Source organism: Arctopsyche grandis, chromosome 11, assembly GCF_051622035.1.
Source record: "Arctopsyche grandis isolate Sample6627 chromosome 11, ASM5162203v2, whole genome shotgun sequence".
In the NCBI taxonomy this organism is placed as follows: Eukaryota; Metazoa; Arthropoda; class Insecta; order Trichoptera; family Hydropsychidae; genus Arctopsyche; species Arctopsyche grandis.
The window spans coordinates 6877615-6896850 of NC_135365.1; the positions used below are offsets into that span (position 1 = coordinate 6877615).

Below are 19236 nucleotides of genomic sequence, written 5' to 3' on the forward strand. Positions count from 1 at the left end.
GAGACATACAATTTATTGAAATGAATAAAAAATAACTACAAAAAAGGGTAATGATTCAATTAAGTTGATAGCCATCCACTCTAGTGCATCGCGTGCAAAATTCATACAATTCATTGTTCAATGGTATGGCATCAGCATTAAATTTGAACCTTAAACTTAATTAGTATTTTTTTTTAGAATCGACTTTTGTCACATTCCAGCTGTTTTTTTAAATATAAATATGCACTATATGTTGTTTATTATTAATTATTTATTTATTCCAGATGGTGGCGACGGAGGAAGGTGCACCAACAACTACAGCAGACACCCTATCTGCTGGCACCTTCGGGAAAATTCGTCAAACCCTGTCGTCGTCCCTACTCACAGCTCAAGACAGAGGTAAATGATTCAAATTAATCATCAACAGCTTCATTATTAAATGGTATTGTATGAAAACTTTTGTGCGGTTGCATGGGGGTGGCATAAATGTGGCCAATGAATAGCCAGCTTTCATCACGTCGAAATGACAGAGAATTCTGATTTTAATATTTTTTATGATTAAAATCCTCTGGCGTCTTGTCAGAGTAATTGAAAGAGTGAAATAGTTCAAAATCCACTCACAAAATGTTGAAACCCATCTAACAAACAAGTGAAACTAAGAAATGTACATACATATATCGAATGGGTAATCGGACTATTCGTCACATTGTGGTGGTCACAAAGATAATTTTTCCAATGAAAATTGTGAATACACAATATTTGGCACTCAAGTTCTCGTTAGTATGATGGTTTTCGTTAGTATGATGGACTTTTCGGCTGCCAGATGTTCCGTTATAGAGATTTTAGTGATTTTGTGACGAGTACTTTGTGACCAGTAATCACCGAACCATATCGAATGACGTTGAATCACTTTAATAAAAACAAATGTAATTAAATAGTGCAATATTCAACCGTTTTTGCACCAACTACACCGCACGCCGAATCATTAGCTTGACTTTTCTACTATCGATAATGCAGATTTACTTAAATAAAATAAAATTAGCCTCACGTGTCACATTCAATTTTGCATTTTACTTCATATTTTACTTCAGATTTTTCGATTTAATACCACGCATTTATTTGAAACAATTTTTTGGGTGATTTGAATAAATCGATTCTTTATATTTATTCTTCATCTTTGTATGTGTTTGATACAAAATATATATTAATATTTATGTATAATATATAACTATTATTTATAATATAAAGATCGTAAAATATCGCAGTTCGAAATAGACGCTCCCAGTCCGAAGCACAGATAGGTGAGACCGGAAAGAGAAACGTCAAAAAATTGCCGCTAAAATCGCGCGTCTTGGCCATAGAACGAATGAATACACAGCATCGACCATCTCATTTTATATAAAAATATTTTTATCATTCATTATGTATTTTTGTAGCCGATTAGCGTAGTAAACCTAAAATAAACCTTGTTAAAGTGTAGTTAGTCCGCTTTATTAAGACACTTGGGAAAAACGTACATGCTCTTACACTACATCTCAACCGATAGCATTTCGTACATACAATAGAACATTGTACGTGTAAAATTATATTTTTTGCATAATTTAAAACAATTATACTTATAAGAAAAGACTTATTATACAATATTCATTATTTTAGGATATTAAAAGTAATTTCGTGCGTTTAACGCGAATGAAAAAAGAGCGCAAAGCACTCTTCAGCGGGATAGAGATTTGGAACGAGTAGAATTTTTCGAGCTGAAGTTTTAAATTTCAGAAAATCTCCCTTCATCCATCCTCGGCAGCGCCAGGACGAACGACGAGGGTACTCTTGACCCAAAAATATGCAAAAAGCCTCTCGCAATATTTAAAACCACCCTCTCGTTCTCTCCCTCATACAGCGCGCACTTAAGCCTCTTAGCTCACCGCACGTCAAACATTAATAGCGTTTTTTTATTTATTTTTTTAATACTACGCACATCACGTGAAATAATTTATTTAACGTAAACAAATTACCTTTTTAAAAAGGAGCTCAGACGTAAACGCGTCACTCAAGCGCGTGAAAAACAAGTATAAATTAGACTCAAGCTGGGCTTGTAATGGGTAGGACTTACGGGTAAGCTTAGACGTGAGGCTGCTTGCCTTATTAAGGCCTTGTATAATGATCTAAGTCTCACTCTCTCAGTTTTGAGGCCTTGTACCGAGCAAAGTGTTGATCCGACCAATTTTTCTGACACTATCTCGTTCTAATGTTTAAGAAATATATACATATGTATGCTAAAGTCTAAGATATTCCCAAAGACTTGAAAAAAATAAGGTGTTAATTACAACAAGTTTGAAGTCTTATTCAAGACAGTCGTAGTTACGGTGGCAATCATATGGCAAATCGAACTAAATTTAACATATGATTTACTGGAGAGTCCAATATGATTAAAACTACAGTCAGACTATGGTCATTTTTGCTTACTACATACATATATAATCGACAATCATATTGTATTAAATCTTAAGAAGATATAAAAGTGCTAAAGGTATTTTTGACTAACATATGATTGGCAAATATTATTTGCAATGTCTAATTTTAAGTGGAAGTTATACTGTAAATCGACAATCATATTGCATTAAGTTCGATATATGGTAAATTAGAGTTCAAGAAGACTTTTGAGTCCTAAAAGCACCTTTGACTACAGTCTGATTGGCTAATATTGTTTTCAAGGCCTAATTACAAATGGTAATTACGCGATAAATTTGATTTAATTTAACGTATGATTTAGTGTAGATTCCAATTTGATCAAAACGACGTCAGACCGTGATCATTGTTGCTTACGATATAATCGATAATCATTTTGTATTGAATCTGGTTTGACCTAAACTGGGCCTCTTAAGAAGACATGATAGTGCTGAAGGTATTTTTGACTACCATATGATTTTCAACTATTGTTTTCAATTTTTTTGTGGCAGTCATACGGTAAATCAGCAATCATATTATATGATATAGTGTAAGCAGGAATTTTTAAAAAAGATTATAAACGCATAAGATACTATTTTGATTACCATATTATTGTCGAACACTTTTCAAGGCTTTATTACAGGTGGAAATCATACGGTAAAATTGAAAATCATATTGTTTCGAGTTCGATATAGAGTAAACTAGACTTCAAGAAAACTCATGAGTGCTAAAAGTACTTTTGACTACAATGTGATTGGCTAATATGGTTTTTAAGGCCTAATTACAAATGGCAATTGCATGATAAGTTTCTCAATAATTAATTCGCTTTGACGTATGATTTAATAAAGGTCCAATTTAATCGAAATGTCAAGCTAAAGTCAGTTTTTACTTAATATATAATATAAACAACAATCATATTGTATTGAAACTGGTTTAACGTAAATTGGGCCTCTTAGGAATACATGGGGGTGCTTAAGATACTTTACTACCATAAGATTGGCAAATATTGTTTTCAATACCAAATTTCTGGTGAAAATTATACTGCTAATTGACAATCATATTTTATTGAGTCCGATTTATCATAATCTGGCATTCTGTAGTAGATTTATGGATGCTAAGGTATTTTTTGATTTTTAAATGCTTTTTATTATTACGAAATTATGTTCACAATACATCTTATATCTATTTTAATAACTACTGATCTACTGATCATTTTCTATTTTAAAATTTTATTTAATTTGGTTAGTAATCATAGTATTATAATGTATAGTATTATATACGGGTCTACGTGACGAGACAGAATGTTAAATTACAGAAAATACAAATATCGGAAGGCAAAGATCGAAAATGGTGCATGGTAAACGGTACATACTCACTTAATTTGCGCGAGCAGGATACAACAGGAACAAGAGGAACATGCTTTTCCTCCCGTATTCTGCACGCGCACATTAATACGGGAGGAAAAGCCTGTTCCTCTTGTTCCTGTTGTATCCTGCTCGCGCAAATTAAGTGAGTATGTACGTAAGTATGTACCGTTTACCATGCACCATTTTTTTTTTTTTGATCTTTCGACTTAAGATCTTTCGATTTTCGATCTTTGCCTTCCGATATTTGCGTTTTCTGTCATTTAACATTCTGTCTCGTCACGGAGACCGATTATATACATATGCTAAGGTATGTACTTTGACTATATATATATATATATATATATATATATATATATATATATATATATATATATATATATATATATATGTAGTATGATCGTCAAATATTGTTTTCAATGCCATGTTGCAGGTGGGAATCATTCGATAAGCCGACAATCATATTCCATTGAGTCCAATATAGCGTAAACTGGACTTTTTAAGAAAACTTATGATTGCTAACGGTCCTTATAACACGCCCGTCTATTTTTCATTTAATTTTATGACGAGGCTTGAGAACATGTAACGAGTAAAATAATGGAAAGAACGGACAAATTCACTCCATGTTCAATTTACAAGCCCTGATCGCGAATATCCCATTTTATTATGTTATACAGCATGCGATCCAGCACTTAAGCTTTTCTCAAGTACGGCCATAAATGTGTCAATGACGCGACGCGCATTAGTCTGAATGCAGTTTCAGCGCACGTACGTTGCATTATTGATGTAAAGTGGTAATCCTACTCGTATAATGGGTACGCTTGACTTACAGCGTACACGTGTAATGTAGATTTTATGTCATTGGTGAATTATTATCCATTACATTCAATTTGTGGATTGTTGCCATGCTAGTGACCAGGTGCACGTATTCGATCATGCGATACAAAGTTGGCACCATTTAAAAAATTATAAATTGACAGTTTCTGCTTCAGGAAACTGTCAACTAACTGCGCATGCGCATGACTCCAAGCGTCCAGTTGAAATGTGTGTTTTAACCCTTTTAATCCTACGGGGCTGATTTATCAGCCCCTGTTTTCGAACATATGTTTATGCTATATTTTTATTTACTACGATGTCATTACCACATATTGAACATCTGGAGATGGCCAGATATCGGGCACCAAAAGGCGCCGGGTTCAATCCCGTGACTAATTCCAAACATATGCTGCTGGTCTGACTTGGATATTTGTGACTCCAGGTCGATTGTTTCCTATCAGAGTTTGCCAATTTTTCAGATTTCATATTTGAAACGGCTCCTAGATTAAATTGGCTAAAAACCTACTATGTCACCACTATTTAAGTATGATTAATGGACAATAAAATTTATGTACAAGTTAAAATTCATAGATGTCTGGTTAATTTCGAGTTTTTAGTGTCTCGTAATTCAGCGACTTGTGTAATAAAAATGCTGCATTGTTTGTAATTGGCCAGAAAGGCAAATTGGGGTTTACGTGTTAGGCCTTTCTGGTATATACATATGTATATAATAAAATAAAATAAAGCAAGGAAACAGCGCGCCAGTGGATTTCAGGATGAACAAACAAAGTATATTTTTAGAGTTTTGTCCTATTGCGTACTTATGAAGTATTAACAAATAATATTCAGTATTACTTCAAAAGCTTTCAAAATTTATATTCAAAAATTTCTATTTCGATAACATTTTTTTTTAATTCATTCATTTTTGTTTTCATTAATTTTCTTTATAAATTATACATCGTGGAAATGACATCACAAAAGGCATAGCTTGGGATTAAAAAGTTTAAGTTAAAATAATGCAAATTCTGCACGGTTAATTATTTGTAATTAGATATAAAAATCGTTTTATCCTGTATTAAGCGTCAAATATTGTAAAATAAGTGAAAGAAATTAATAAAATAACGGCAAAAACAGGTGGATATCATTCACATACTGACCGCTGAGTGCAGCGTACTCAATGACCTCTCTCTCTCTCTCATCTGTGAAGCACGTGTACAAGATAAATCTCGCAAAAACAATTATTTCTGTTGAAATTGATCAATGTTTTTATTTCGTAATGACATAATTTGAATTATAGAGGTTTTTATGATGAGTACATAAAATATGAAGACTTTGAATTCTGTATATTTGGAGAAATGAAATGAAATAAAGTCCTAGTCACTCGCTATTCATCACAGTGCAGCAAGTGTTGATATGTATGTGCATTGAAGTTTGTGAATATACATTCAAGACTCAATTTCCAAAGCTTGCCAGTCGATTAATTTTCATTGTACGCTGACAAAGATATGAAAATACGAACAGCTGAAACACATCCTATTAAATTCATCAAATTTCCCATTAAAAGTTCGCATAAATTGTCAATTACGACATGAAAGTTTTAGACTGCAAGGACCGTAGAGTATCGAAAGCTGCATTCGAGGCGATTTCAACGACAGTAACTTTTGATACAAACTCCGAGAGGACTCAATTGTGGGTGGGTGGGTGGGTGGGAGGGTGAGTACTTCCGCACCGGATAATGGCAGCTTTTAAGCTCGTCTGGTGAAACCTGACCCCGGAAAATTCAATAAAAACTAATTGCTGCAATTTTCCGGCTGCGGCATCTGTTGCTCGCTCTCGGCCAGTTATTGAATCGTGTTAATTTAGAATTCAATTCAATTCAATAATTACTCGCGCCGTATTGCTCAGAATCACTGATTAAACATTGAAAAATGCGAAATGTTTTTCTTTAATGGAAAAACTGGAAAAACAGACTGTTATTTGATCGCGTGTTTGAAATACATACGTCTAGTTAACCCATTTGAACCCACGCGGTCAGTTATGAACTTACTCGATGTATGCCAGCGCGGTCATTCACGGCATTTTACAATTTTGCGTCGTAAAATAAAGGGATCACTCAGGCCGGCCGTAAAACCTTTCGTTACGCTTGGTTAGATGTTGGTGATGAATTTTAAGAAAGTCACACGAAATTAAATCAGTTCCTTTTGGAGTTTTGAGGGAATAACATCGAGCGCTTTTCGACTTGCAGATATGTCGAAGAGAAAACATACGTAAGTTTTTTATTTTTACATATTTTTTATTTATCTTTATGTTTCTAATACAGTAGGACTTATTGTATAATATGCATAAGAGAAATTGCGTTTATATATCTCATATTCCTGAAAAAAAAAATCAAAAGTCGACGGAGTCGTATATGACTCCTTGGGATAATGACACATATTTTTTTCCAGAGAATGCAATTTTACTACTGCAGAGATACGGGAAGAAATTGATAATTGGGACGAGTCTCAACTTCCGGATTCCACATACATACATATTACCACCCCTGGAAACTAATATTCGGTTAAAGAAAAAAGTAGGGTGGAAATCAATCAACCATTTAGTATAAATATGTATAATAAATATATGGGTGGGGTTGATCAAATGGATAACCATATTTCTAACTATAACATAAGTATTAGAGGGAAAAAATGGTACATGCCTATTCTGTTTTGGAACATCGATGTAGCTGTGAATAACGCTTGGATTCTAAGCAAAAGTTTTGGTTGTAAATTTGATAAATTAGGATTTATCAGACAGGTAACAGAGACGTTGTGCAAGTGTTATGGTCAAAAACGAAAACAATTGGTCCCATTCAGACCCGGCAAAGTTAATCAAAATCAAAAGGAAGTTGGAAGACATTTGATATTGGTCAAACAGAAAAGGAGAAATTGTGAACACTGTAAAAATAAAACGTTTTCCGCTTGTGATAACTGTGAAATTCCATTGCATGACAAATGTTTTGTACCGTATCATAATAATTAATTATTTTGTCTTCATGTATTTTGTTTTTACGACTTTTGAACCCAAAATCTCGTTTATGACATTTCTTCTTTTAAAAGGGTGCACCCTTTTTTTTGTTGACGATGTGTATATGTCACAATATATGTACCTACGTGTGTTATGTTATGCGATTTGAAAATATCATTTTATCGAAGAGATGCGTGTTTGTTATTTTTAAAATTAATTTTATAAATTTCTTAACAATAAAATTACAAATAACCAGTGAGAAAGTATTATAACTGATTATGTGACTCCATTGTGATTTTTGTTTTATTTTAAAAAACATGTTTCATTAGCCCCAAAGGTCGTTCACGACACCACCTTGAAAAAAATTTAAAAAGTTGAAAAATCAATTAATTATCCATCCCTATCCTATAAAAAATATTTCCCATGAAATAACTCAAAGATTTTGGAAAATAAACGAAAAAATAGTCCTGGGCACATGGGACATGTGTTTTCACGCGAGCTCTGGGTTCAAATGGGTTAAAGCTGAAAGTGGACATGTCGAGTTCACAATACATCAATTGACACTATTCGTAGTATAATAATTATTTTATACTTCTAATAATAATTTTTTTGCTATAAATTTTGTAATTAATAAAACTATAAATCTTCCTAACAAAATAAAATAAAATAATATTAATATCAAGCATATGAGTTCGCGCGTCATCTACTAACGTCATGTTCGCAAACCTCACTAATGACATCACACCTGTGTAAACACATGTCATACTTGTATTTGGATATATGCAGATATTGTAATAATAAATCTTAATTTTTTTAGTGCAGCAATTCATTTTTTAAATAAATTTATAAAATATAAGGATAATATTCAAATATGGCCCAGTCTTTATTCGAAACAATGCGTACACGCGCGGTCTATTCTAAAAGCAACGACAAGCGTGAGCATTCAAAGTGTGATTTTGAACAATGGAATAATTAGGACGCAGGTAAAAACCTGCTTAATGCATCTCCATTAAATTATTAAAATTAATATTAAACTGTTTGTATATATCGCTTCTAATAGACTAAAATCAATTTGTCTTAATTTAAGGTGTCCCAGGTGACCCAGTGTCCACGGGCGGGCGCATGACGACTTCGAACCTAGCTGAAGTGCCCACCGGTGGGCGCACGGCTACGAAGTATTTAACGTACATAGTATATCAGAATAAATTAACATTAGAGACCTACATAGCCTCAATCTACATACACAATGCTCTCAAGTGTGTAGTCACGGGTTCTATCCCTGTGTCACGTGTGTGCTGCTGGCCAGACCTTAGATATGGTCGATTGTTTCTTATCAGAGTTTGCCAATTTATTTCATTTCATTGAAACGGTTCCAACAAATTGCCATCCCTGTCATATCTCTCGCGAAAATTTGAGCTAAATGTCGTGTTTAATGCAAATATGTATATAATTATTCATTATGTATATATAAATAATTAATAATTCTTAGTCTGTATAGCACAATTGTCACATTTGAGCAATCTGTTAAGACGAGTGTGCATGATTGATAGAATAAAATAAAATGCAATGTATTATATACGAATATTTTCGCCAAACAACACCTGGGCACTTTCGCCAATTGGCGAGAGTAGTTCAATGCGTTGTTGCCATTCTCACGTGTACTTTTGGATGAAAGCCTCTCCAACACAGTTCCGCGGCCACATTCAACTATAGAATCTTTAGTCTCATTCAATCTTACTTCTTATTATTTATTTATAGTTTTAGACAATAAAAGGAAGAACCTAACCACCACAATGGCCTACATTCGAATATTATTATTTATTTATTTATTAATAGTTTTGGACCATTGTGGCATTACAGGAAGAACCTAATGCGCCACAATGGCCTACATTGAACAAAGATACAAATAAGTAAAATTAAAAAACAGATAAATTAGAAAGCAGAAAACATGGTAAAATAAAATAATAATAAAAAAGTAACAAAAGGAAAATAATAATACAATTAAATAGTACATAAAAATGTACAAAGGAAAAAGAAAAAGTAAAATAATCAAACAAAATATGAATAAAAATAAAATCACAGCGAGTCCCAAATGGAAGAGAGTAGATTAAGATTCCACTCATACATCACATTCAAATTAAGAAAGTAATGATGAGAGCAGGTTAACAGATAAATGTGTTAAAATAACATATCACAAAAAATATCACATTCAGGGACGGCAGCAACGATTTCATTGATAAGTCGAATAGCTCTAGGTATAGGAGCCATTCGAAAAAGAACTGTGCGAGCAGAAGGTACAACCATTAAATTATGATATCTACCACGCAAATAATTATTAGGTACATAAAGTCCCAATTGTTCCAGCAACAACGGGCATGACGTATTACCACGCAGTAGCTGGAGAACGAAACGAATTAACGAGAAGATAATATTGTGGGTACCATTTTGGTAACTTCTTGGTATTGCTTATATTCTAAAAGCACTGTACATATATAGCATTTGGTGATACAGCAGTACAGGGACCTTGAAGCTATTTTAAATACTGTAATTATCGTATCAAAAAATTCATTAATCATCGTCAAGCTTCGTGCTAACGTTCAAATTCAGTCACTCTTCCTGAGGAAGGACGAAAAAAATAATATTTAAAATAAAAGCCTACATTCGTCTGGCTTTTCTCTAACAAGGAGACGCTTTAGAAGCATGATCTCATTTCGTAAAACTAGTTTGAATCGAGTTTAATTGCAAAAGGCACCCAACTCTGCCTTGAACCTCCACGCTCTCAGTCTCCCGGTGGGGAGGGGAGTCAGTGGGCGAGTGGGTGGGTGGGTGGTGGGTTAGTGGGCGGTTGTTGGAGGAAAAACTGTTTCCATTGTCCACAAGCTACCGAATCAAAGGCAGCTCGGTGACGACGAAGCGTAATAAAGAACAATTAAAAAAGTTCAAAGAACCGACGAAGAGAAGCCTGTTTATGCAGCCAATTAAAGCCTTCAATTCAATACGCACAAATCAAACGGACCGTGTACTTTCGCTTTCCACGGAAAATTAATTAACGACTACAGGCTTTTTCTTGTCGACTTTTGTCCAATCGAATTACTAGGCGGGGTGATATAATGGAGAGATTCAATACTTATCAGTTACGTGGTATATATGTATGTATGCAGGACCATTTTCGGTTCTTAAAATTAATGAGCCATTTATTTATTTAGTGTGTATATGCTTCGAATCAATATTCGTGGTTATTCCCAAAATTGTGCAGTGGGGTCTTTATCAGAATTTAAATGTCACAGTAGTACACACAGTGCGCACAGACACACAAACCGCGAAGGCAAACACCAAACGCAAAGCGCGCATGGAGACACAAAACGCACATCGACGAACATATGTACATATATTTTATTTATATTTTATTTTATTGTTACAAATCAATATACACTCGCCATTAAAGATTTGCTCCAATGCGACGGGTGTACGTTAACGAAATACAGAATACATAAACAATCAGAAATCAGAAATACAGTAATACATACATACATATACAATCAGAATATATAGAATATAACAATTAATCAGAAATAATAATCATAGAGACATCTATGGATTATTTTTAGATTTTTTTTGTACACAATTTTTATACATAATGTTACGTATACTAAAAAGAGCCGCCGAGTAATTGCGATCGGATTAGGCCGGGTAGCGTCCTGAGAGACCGTGAGACCGGTGTAAGTGGTTTTAATGCATGAAAGCTAAACAATGATTGCACTTCCCAGAATTGACCTGTTTCGCGGGAGCGAATGTCGTGGGAAGACATATCTGTACGTGACCATAACAATAGGTAAACAAATTAGACGTCGAAGATGTCCTGAGAGATCTATCCCTTATAAGGCGATACTTAGGCGATATCATGTCATTCTGGACTGAGCAGTGACAGTGCGTGTATCTCCTTAATCATCAATAAATGCTGTGATACGACTGTTGGCCTTTTACTTGGATCCTCCACCCACCCCTACGCAACAATATAATAAATACGAAATTATAGAGATGTCTATAGATATATCTATAGATTTCAGATTACTGTGTATAATTATTACAAATTATACACAGGCAGATTTTGTGACAACAGGATTAGATCTAATACCAATTTTCAGGAACCGTTTCAGCAATGATCAGATAAAATTGGCAAACTCTGATAGAGAAACGATCGATTTGGAGTCACAAAACCCTCAAATCTAACCAGCAGTGGCGAGGACTCGAACTTTTGACCTCAGTGGTGCTAAATATATACGCTACCACTAAGCCAAACTGCTGGCCTAATATGTATGTATGTACATATATATGTACATCCATTAACTGTAGAATACGAACAAATAAGATGCTCTCCGACAAACATGATAGAAAGCCTTGTGTCTCAGTGACATCATTTAAAATGTGAACTGCATATCAAATTATCAACGCGACATCTCAAATCTAAATACAAATAAAATTTAATTTTAAATATTGATTCTCATTTTAAAATTCACTTATCACTTGTATCGGTGGTTGCATTAATGCTAACCATCGAAAGGTTTCCCCGGTTTTAGCCCTGAATTGACCTCGATTGAAAGTAATTTATTTGGGGTATTTCTGCAGTGCTGCTAGTATGACTTGGATATTTATATCTCCAAATTGATGGTTTCTTTTTGGGGTTAGCAAATATATCTGATTACATTGTTGAAACGATTCCTCACCAAATTGGCCACCTGCCATCTGTTTGTCACCAATATTTGAATACAATTTCTAATTTTTGAATTATATATTTACAGGTTTAATACAACCCGTAATAGCTCTACGGTAAAATACAAAAATAAATAAATAAATTATATTCTGAAAAGGGGTTTGACATTTAAATAGTTAATACAGCAGAAATTAAATGAAAACGTAAACTTGCTTTACTTTTTATTAAAAAAAATATCTTATACATACTCTTTCGGCTGCACCCCTAAATTCCTTTTTACTGTTTACATACATATTTGTTTTATATACAAACAATCAAAGAACACTCGTCATTACAGATTACTCCAATGCGACGAGTGTACTATACACATGAACAAATTATATATATTTCCAATACACAATCATTACATAATTTGAAACCATACATGAAATATACGGCCAGACATTTTTATTTTACATACATATATATGGCCGCAGGACCATTGAATTAATTTTAAAAATTAATTAAGCACATAATTAATCCATTGAGACATCTATAGGCTTAGATTTGTGCATGATTTTTACAAATTATACAAAATAATACATAAGATTTTTTGATAGGAAAGGATTTATTGGCCAATTTGAGGGACCGTTCAACAATGATCAGATAAAATTGGCAAACTCTGATAGAGAAACGATCGATTTGGAGTCACAAAACCCTCAAATCTAACCAGCAGTTGTTGGCGGATCGAAACAGTGATCGCATGGTGCTAAACATATACACTACCATTAAGCCAAACTGCTGACTAAAATGTACATACATGTGTATGTATGTATGTACATTTTAGGTCTATTTTAATAGCTACTTATCCAATGATCATTATCTGTCTATTTTACACCTTTTTTTGCCAGTATTCATAGTATGTATCTTATTTTAATTTTAGTGATAATTTTTTCTTTTTTTGTGTATGTGGACCCCTTTCATTTTAATTATTTTGAATTAATATTTCACACTGTTTTCTAGTGTTTAAAATTATCCGAATATATTCGAACATTCGAATATTTCGAATTTTACTATTCGATATTCGAACAGTTGATGAAGTCGAATAATTGGTAACTCTAGCACTCACAATACGAGGTTCACCGAACTTTTAACATTTAATTATTTTGACTAAACACGCGTAAAATACCACTTTGATCACCTCACAAGACATTAAAACTATTTTACAGCACAGGACATACACTGTTGGAGCTATATTAGCACGGCAAAAAACAATTTACATGTCCAAAAGTGGGTACCATCGTTAAAGTTTTGGAGTATGGTCCGTCGGACAGTGGTTTCCGCGTCGTAAAACGCAGATATTTTAGGCGCTTTTCATAACGTTGTAAAAACCACTGTTTGTATTTTCCGGAGCGCTTTTCATCCCCGTCCCATTACTTCCCTTCCCCCCCCCCACCCTTGGCATACATATACAACCCTTAATAATCGTAAAAGTCAACCGTACACGTTTTGTTATAAGTCAGCGCTTTTTACATCGCAGCGCATTAAAATGTTTCGCCTGGATTTTATCGCGTTAAAATTAAAATGTCAGATTAATAACGATAGTGTTCTCTTGGCTAAATACAATGCGCGTTTTTACGAGTAAAGGTTAATTCAAGTCGAAGTATAAAGCTGATTAGAGCAATATAATTCGCTGGTATTACTTGTTACGGTTGCCGCTCGATTTGTTGAAAAGTTGAGGATTGTTATTGACTATTAGAGACAAATATGTAAATATGTAACAAATGCCACAAAGCTGCGTGCAGATTGGACGCGCACGGAAGAACACGGACGCGCAGTGCAAGCAAAGACAAACACAGACGCGCACGGTGCTCATCCACGAACACGGACATGCAAGATGCTCACAGATAAACACAGACACACGATGTGAACATTCAACTCTGTGAGTGATACATAGCAGCGTGGACTAGGGGTTAGCATATGTACTTTCGAACATAGTGGTTCGAAGTTCGAGTCCCATCGATCGATCGTTTCCTATCAGAGTTTTCCAATTGTCTTATTTAATTGTGAAAATGGTTCCTTAGAAATCGGCAACCTATAATTTATTTGTCACCATTAACTGATTTAATAGAGCTCGAACCCGGGACCTCTTAGTCACTAACAACATATCGACTACTGAGATATACTACTAGCTGTTGATGTTTATCTGTGATCGCCTTGCGTGTCCATGTTCTCTAGTGTGTTAGTCTGGACGGGCCATTATAAAATAAATTACATTATTTTTGAGTATTTGAAAAAAATAGGTGAAAAGCAATTTTTTTCATAGAACATAAACACTCGCCCTCACAGATCGCTCCAAAGCGACAAGTTCACTTATAAAGATACAATACAATCAATACATACATAAACATTTTATACAATGCGAATTCATACAAACATCCACAGTTACATCTATGGAAAAAAGTTGCAGTATTTTATAATCAAATTGGTGAACTTGTCGGGACTCTAATGGGACTCGAACCCGTGATCACTTTGCTCGAAAGCATAATATGCTAGCCACTAGTCCACGCCTCTGTTTTTTGGAACCGTCGCTTCACTTACGTAACCAGCTCATCAACATGACAATTTAAAAGGTCCAAATGGGTTACCTGACAACTCGTTCACAGATTTTCCGTAAACCGAAGATGCGCTCCAGGCATTACGTATACGGCCATCTCTTTCTCACCCCGTCTGTTCACCAAGATCTCGTTTACTATGCCATTACGTATGCAGCCATCTCTTTCACTGACCGTCTGTTATCGGTGAACTGACGGTCTGTGAAAGAGATGGCTGCATACGTAATGGCATAGTAAACGAGATCTTGGTGAACAGACGGGCTGAGAAAGAGATGGCCGTATACGTAATGCCTGGAGCGCATCCTCGGTTTACGGAAAATCTGTGAACGAGTTGTCGTGTCACCGTCCAAATGCCTATCAATCACATTAAGGAACCGGATAGCCTTTACAAGAGACGAGTTATTGAAAGCAGACGTTTTCGCAGGAATAGGTTGGATAAGTAAATTATGACGCAAAAGGTCTACCGCATTCAGGCACCGAAAATTTAAATTCCAATAAAATCGAAGGGTTGTCGATTCTTCATTTTAATACTCCAAATAAATATTTGAAAATGGCAATAATTCTTCTCGAAGATAGTGAGTCAAAGCCTAGCATACCTTGTAAAAAGGCAGTGGGAAATAAATAGGGGTAATATTTATATTTCTCCATATAAAGGCATCTAAGAAATTTTTTTTGAACTCTTTCTATCAAGAGAGAGAATTTAATTTCAGTGGGACTCCAAATTACAGACTCAAACTCCAATATGCTCCAGACAAGCGAACAATAAAGTAACACCATTACCCTTGGATCTTGGAAGTAGTGAGAATTGCGCAAAACAAATCCAAGCATTTTGATAGTCCTACAGCACATATCGGAAATATGAGTCGAAAATTTGAAGTCACTCCTAAACAGTATACCAAGATCAACAGTTGAGTCAGTTCGCGTTAACTGATAGTTCCGAAGGCTATAAGCAAACTCAATAGGGGAAAGAGACCTTGAAAAGGAAATAACATGGCACGGAACAAATCCTCCGAATATTTATACACAGCGTATACTCTCAACACAGAGATGTCATTGGTCTATAGATCACGAGACCTTATTGGTTGTTGCATACGGCTTATTCATACGACGAGGCCTTTTTGGCACGAACGTAAGATCAGGTGATCAGTGCAAGTAAACCAGTGATCGATGAGCACCAATCACCTAATCTTTTCGCTAGCTGTAAATCATCATTAGTACCACTGTGCGTCAACGCACGAAGGAAACAAAATAATTTACTATTTGTAGTCTCATCTCGCACGAGTGACATAATATGTACATATGTACTACATATATACACAAGTAGTTAGTCAAGTTGTGAACTTTGTGTAATGTAATTTGACGTTGATCGATCACGTCTAAATTTGCCACAGTGACAAGTTAGCACATCACGCTTTAGAGTTGATTTAGAAAGGTCTGGTTTTCGCCACTTGTTGCTGAAAAACGAATCCGTTCCGTGAATTGCATAATTTCAGCCTCGACGTTGAATCGTCAGATTATGGTTGATAAAGCCACAAGCGTAGCTCACTATTAAGCAATTCTTAACCAATATATAGGTCGTTGGTTCAAATTCCGGTCGTCTATGTATGTATGTACGTCTATCGATTCTTATAAGATCATGAAGGTTATTAAATTGAGATCTCCTGTAAGAGTTTTCCAATTTATTTAACTTAATTGTTGTGATGGTTCCAATAAAATAGGCATCCCTTTTTTCTATCCAATTGGAATATACCGATTATTACAAGCATCCATATGCTGGCAGCTTGTAATGTTTATATTACATAAATACATTAACCAGCAGCATCAATCAATGGTTAGCGTGTAATGCTTTCAATTGTGTGGTCACGGGTTCAATCTCTGGCTATGCTGCTGGCTAGACCTTTGATATGTGACTCCAAGGTCGTCGTATCCTATCAGAATTTTCCAATTTATCTGATTTCATTGAAGCATTTCCAACAGATTGGCAACCCTGTCCTATTTCTCGCAAAGTTCTAGTTTACACCATCTCGAATTTGCCGTTTTATAAAATGCTGCAAATTTGTACATACATAGATGTCGCTATCATTATTAATCAATGCTTGTAATTGGTCTTGAATAATATTTGGAATACTTATACATATATAATTTTTGACCATAGATGTCCTGTAAATAAAATTAATGGGCGTATACATGTATAAAATAAAATAAATACATCATAATATATGCCATGGCAGGAACCATCACAAAGCGACAGATATGGTTAGATTATTTAATACTAACAATCTGACCTGACATATGACCTGACCTGACATATGACCTGACCTGACCTAATCTAACTGATTTATGATTTATGATGATTATATAAAACACATTACTATCGTTGAAAATTGTCGATGAAAAAAGATATAAGAAATATAATTGTATAAAAATACAGTGCCACTGGTTTTGTGCCACTATTTGTTAAACCCATAAAAACTAGCTCGATTATTACATGTCGCGTAACATAAAGATACTCTGCTATAAAGAAAACGAGCTAGTTCAAGATTGATCAGCTAGATCAGCTAGTAAAAAAAAATGTATAGACTAAATACTTGTCCCATCCGCAAGGATATAAAATAATCCGATTCCCTATTCGAAAAAATAAACAAAATATTTTACGCACAAAAACCTATATGGTGCATTTGTTTCTGTACCACCTGTCGAAAAGCTAATATTTTTGTAAAATTATACATTTATAATTTAGATAAGATAATATTCTTCAACTTCTCCAAATTTCATTTTATTTCCAAATAAAAAGTTATGCCCTTTTTTGTTTACCAAACGGTTTTGGGGTAATGTTGCAAATATTCCCCGGCGTCAAGCATACACACGTATTCAACACACCCCGAGCTCCAAGAGTTAAGGCGAAAGATCAAAAAAAAAGGGTGCATGGTAAACGGTACTATGTATGTATATATATACTATACATATATCAGTGGCATGCAGTGAAATTATCTCTCTTTTTGTCATACAGCCTTGTTTAATGTGCGCGCGCAGGATACGGGAGGAAAAGCCTGTCCCTCTTGTTCCTGTTGTACCCTGCTCGCGCAAATTAAGTGAGGATGTATGACGGGGAGAGAGACTTTTACCGCTCGCCACTGATATATACTATTTACTGACCGTTTTTCATATGTATGCATGATAAACGAATATTTTCGACTTTTTGAGCTCATTGAGCATCCGTAAAAAATCAAGTTGCCAGGGATTTTTAAATGGATTTTTATTTTTTAAGTGTTTAAATATTTTTCACAATGAGTCATTTTGATTGTTCACAGTTACGAAGATGTCACCACGGCCGTCGCTGATACCAGACGTGGAGGCTGAGCCCCCGGCGACGACACCATCTCCAGTTCCGACCCCGACACCAACCCCCTCCAAAGACACTAGGTATTCACCATCCACCCCTTTCAGCCCTTCAGGCAGGTTGGCTTTCGGATTTATTAAATCTACCCCCTAATCTCCATCCCCTTCCTTAATCCGAGATCCTTCGAATTAATTCAGGTTTGACACACCCGCCCACCGTGCACTTGACGTGTATCACTCACACGTGAGTGTATTTACTCTGTTACACGTCTACCTGCAATTAGCGACGTGAATTTTGATATTTGTATTCGGTTACCTCCCTTCCTCCCCACCCACTATATCTCTAATGGATGTGTAGCGTGTGTGTGTGTGTGCGTAACCGAATGCGAAATTATTTATTTGTGTAATGGAGTGTGTACAACATATGTATAGATGTTGAATTAATTGATACTCATTGAATGATATCAAGCAGGTTCTACATACATAAATGTATGTGGAATTACGTATGTTCGGTGTCAGTTGGTTATATCATATGTATTTTACATTTTAGTGAAGGGTTTAGAGCTTCATTTATTAATTAATATAATATAAAAGTTGATTCATACTCTTCAAACTTTGATTTTACAAAGTAATTAATATATTAAGCATAATATTGTATTTATGTTCTTAAAGTTTAACTGTTAAATTTACGCTCAGTCGATTAGTATAGAATTTTTAATTTATGTTGTCCATGAAAGTGCGGTGCGAAAGTGCGAAAATCTTATGATATATGTACATATAAGTTACTTTCCATTTATTAGCTATTCTAAAGTATTGTAACGTGAGAGAGAGTATCCACTGTCTAAATACATTCGTGGGTGAACAGTAGAGACCCCGGATTGGGCTAACGGGACTCAGTAAGTGCCCGAACAAAGGATACGCTTGAGTTCTAACAGACCTGGGCAAGTGCGTGCGTAAACAATAAACTCGCCAGGGTAGACCT

General features: G+C 34.9%; 1 protein-coding gene across 1 annotated transcript in view; it reads left to right on the forward strand.

Moving 5' to 3' along the window:
- Positions 1 to 248: 248 nt before the first annotated feature.
- Positions 249 to 19236, forward strand: part of Fife (regulating synaptic membrane exocytosis protein fife) — a gene marked incomplete at its 5' end in the record, with an annotated part of 64806 nt that continues 45818 nt past the window's right edge. The window contains 2 exons of the mRNA XM_077440485.1: positions 249 to 378; positions 18227 to 18338. Of these exons, the coding sequence (XP_077296611.1) occupies positions 249 to 378; positions 18227 to 18338 (242 nt within the window). The remainder of the gene's footprint in view (positions 379 to 18226; positions 18339 to 19236) is intronic.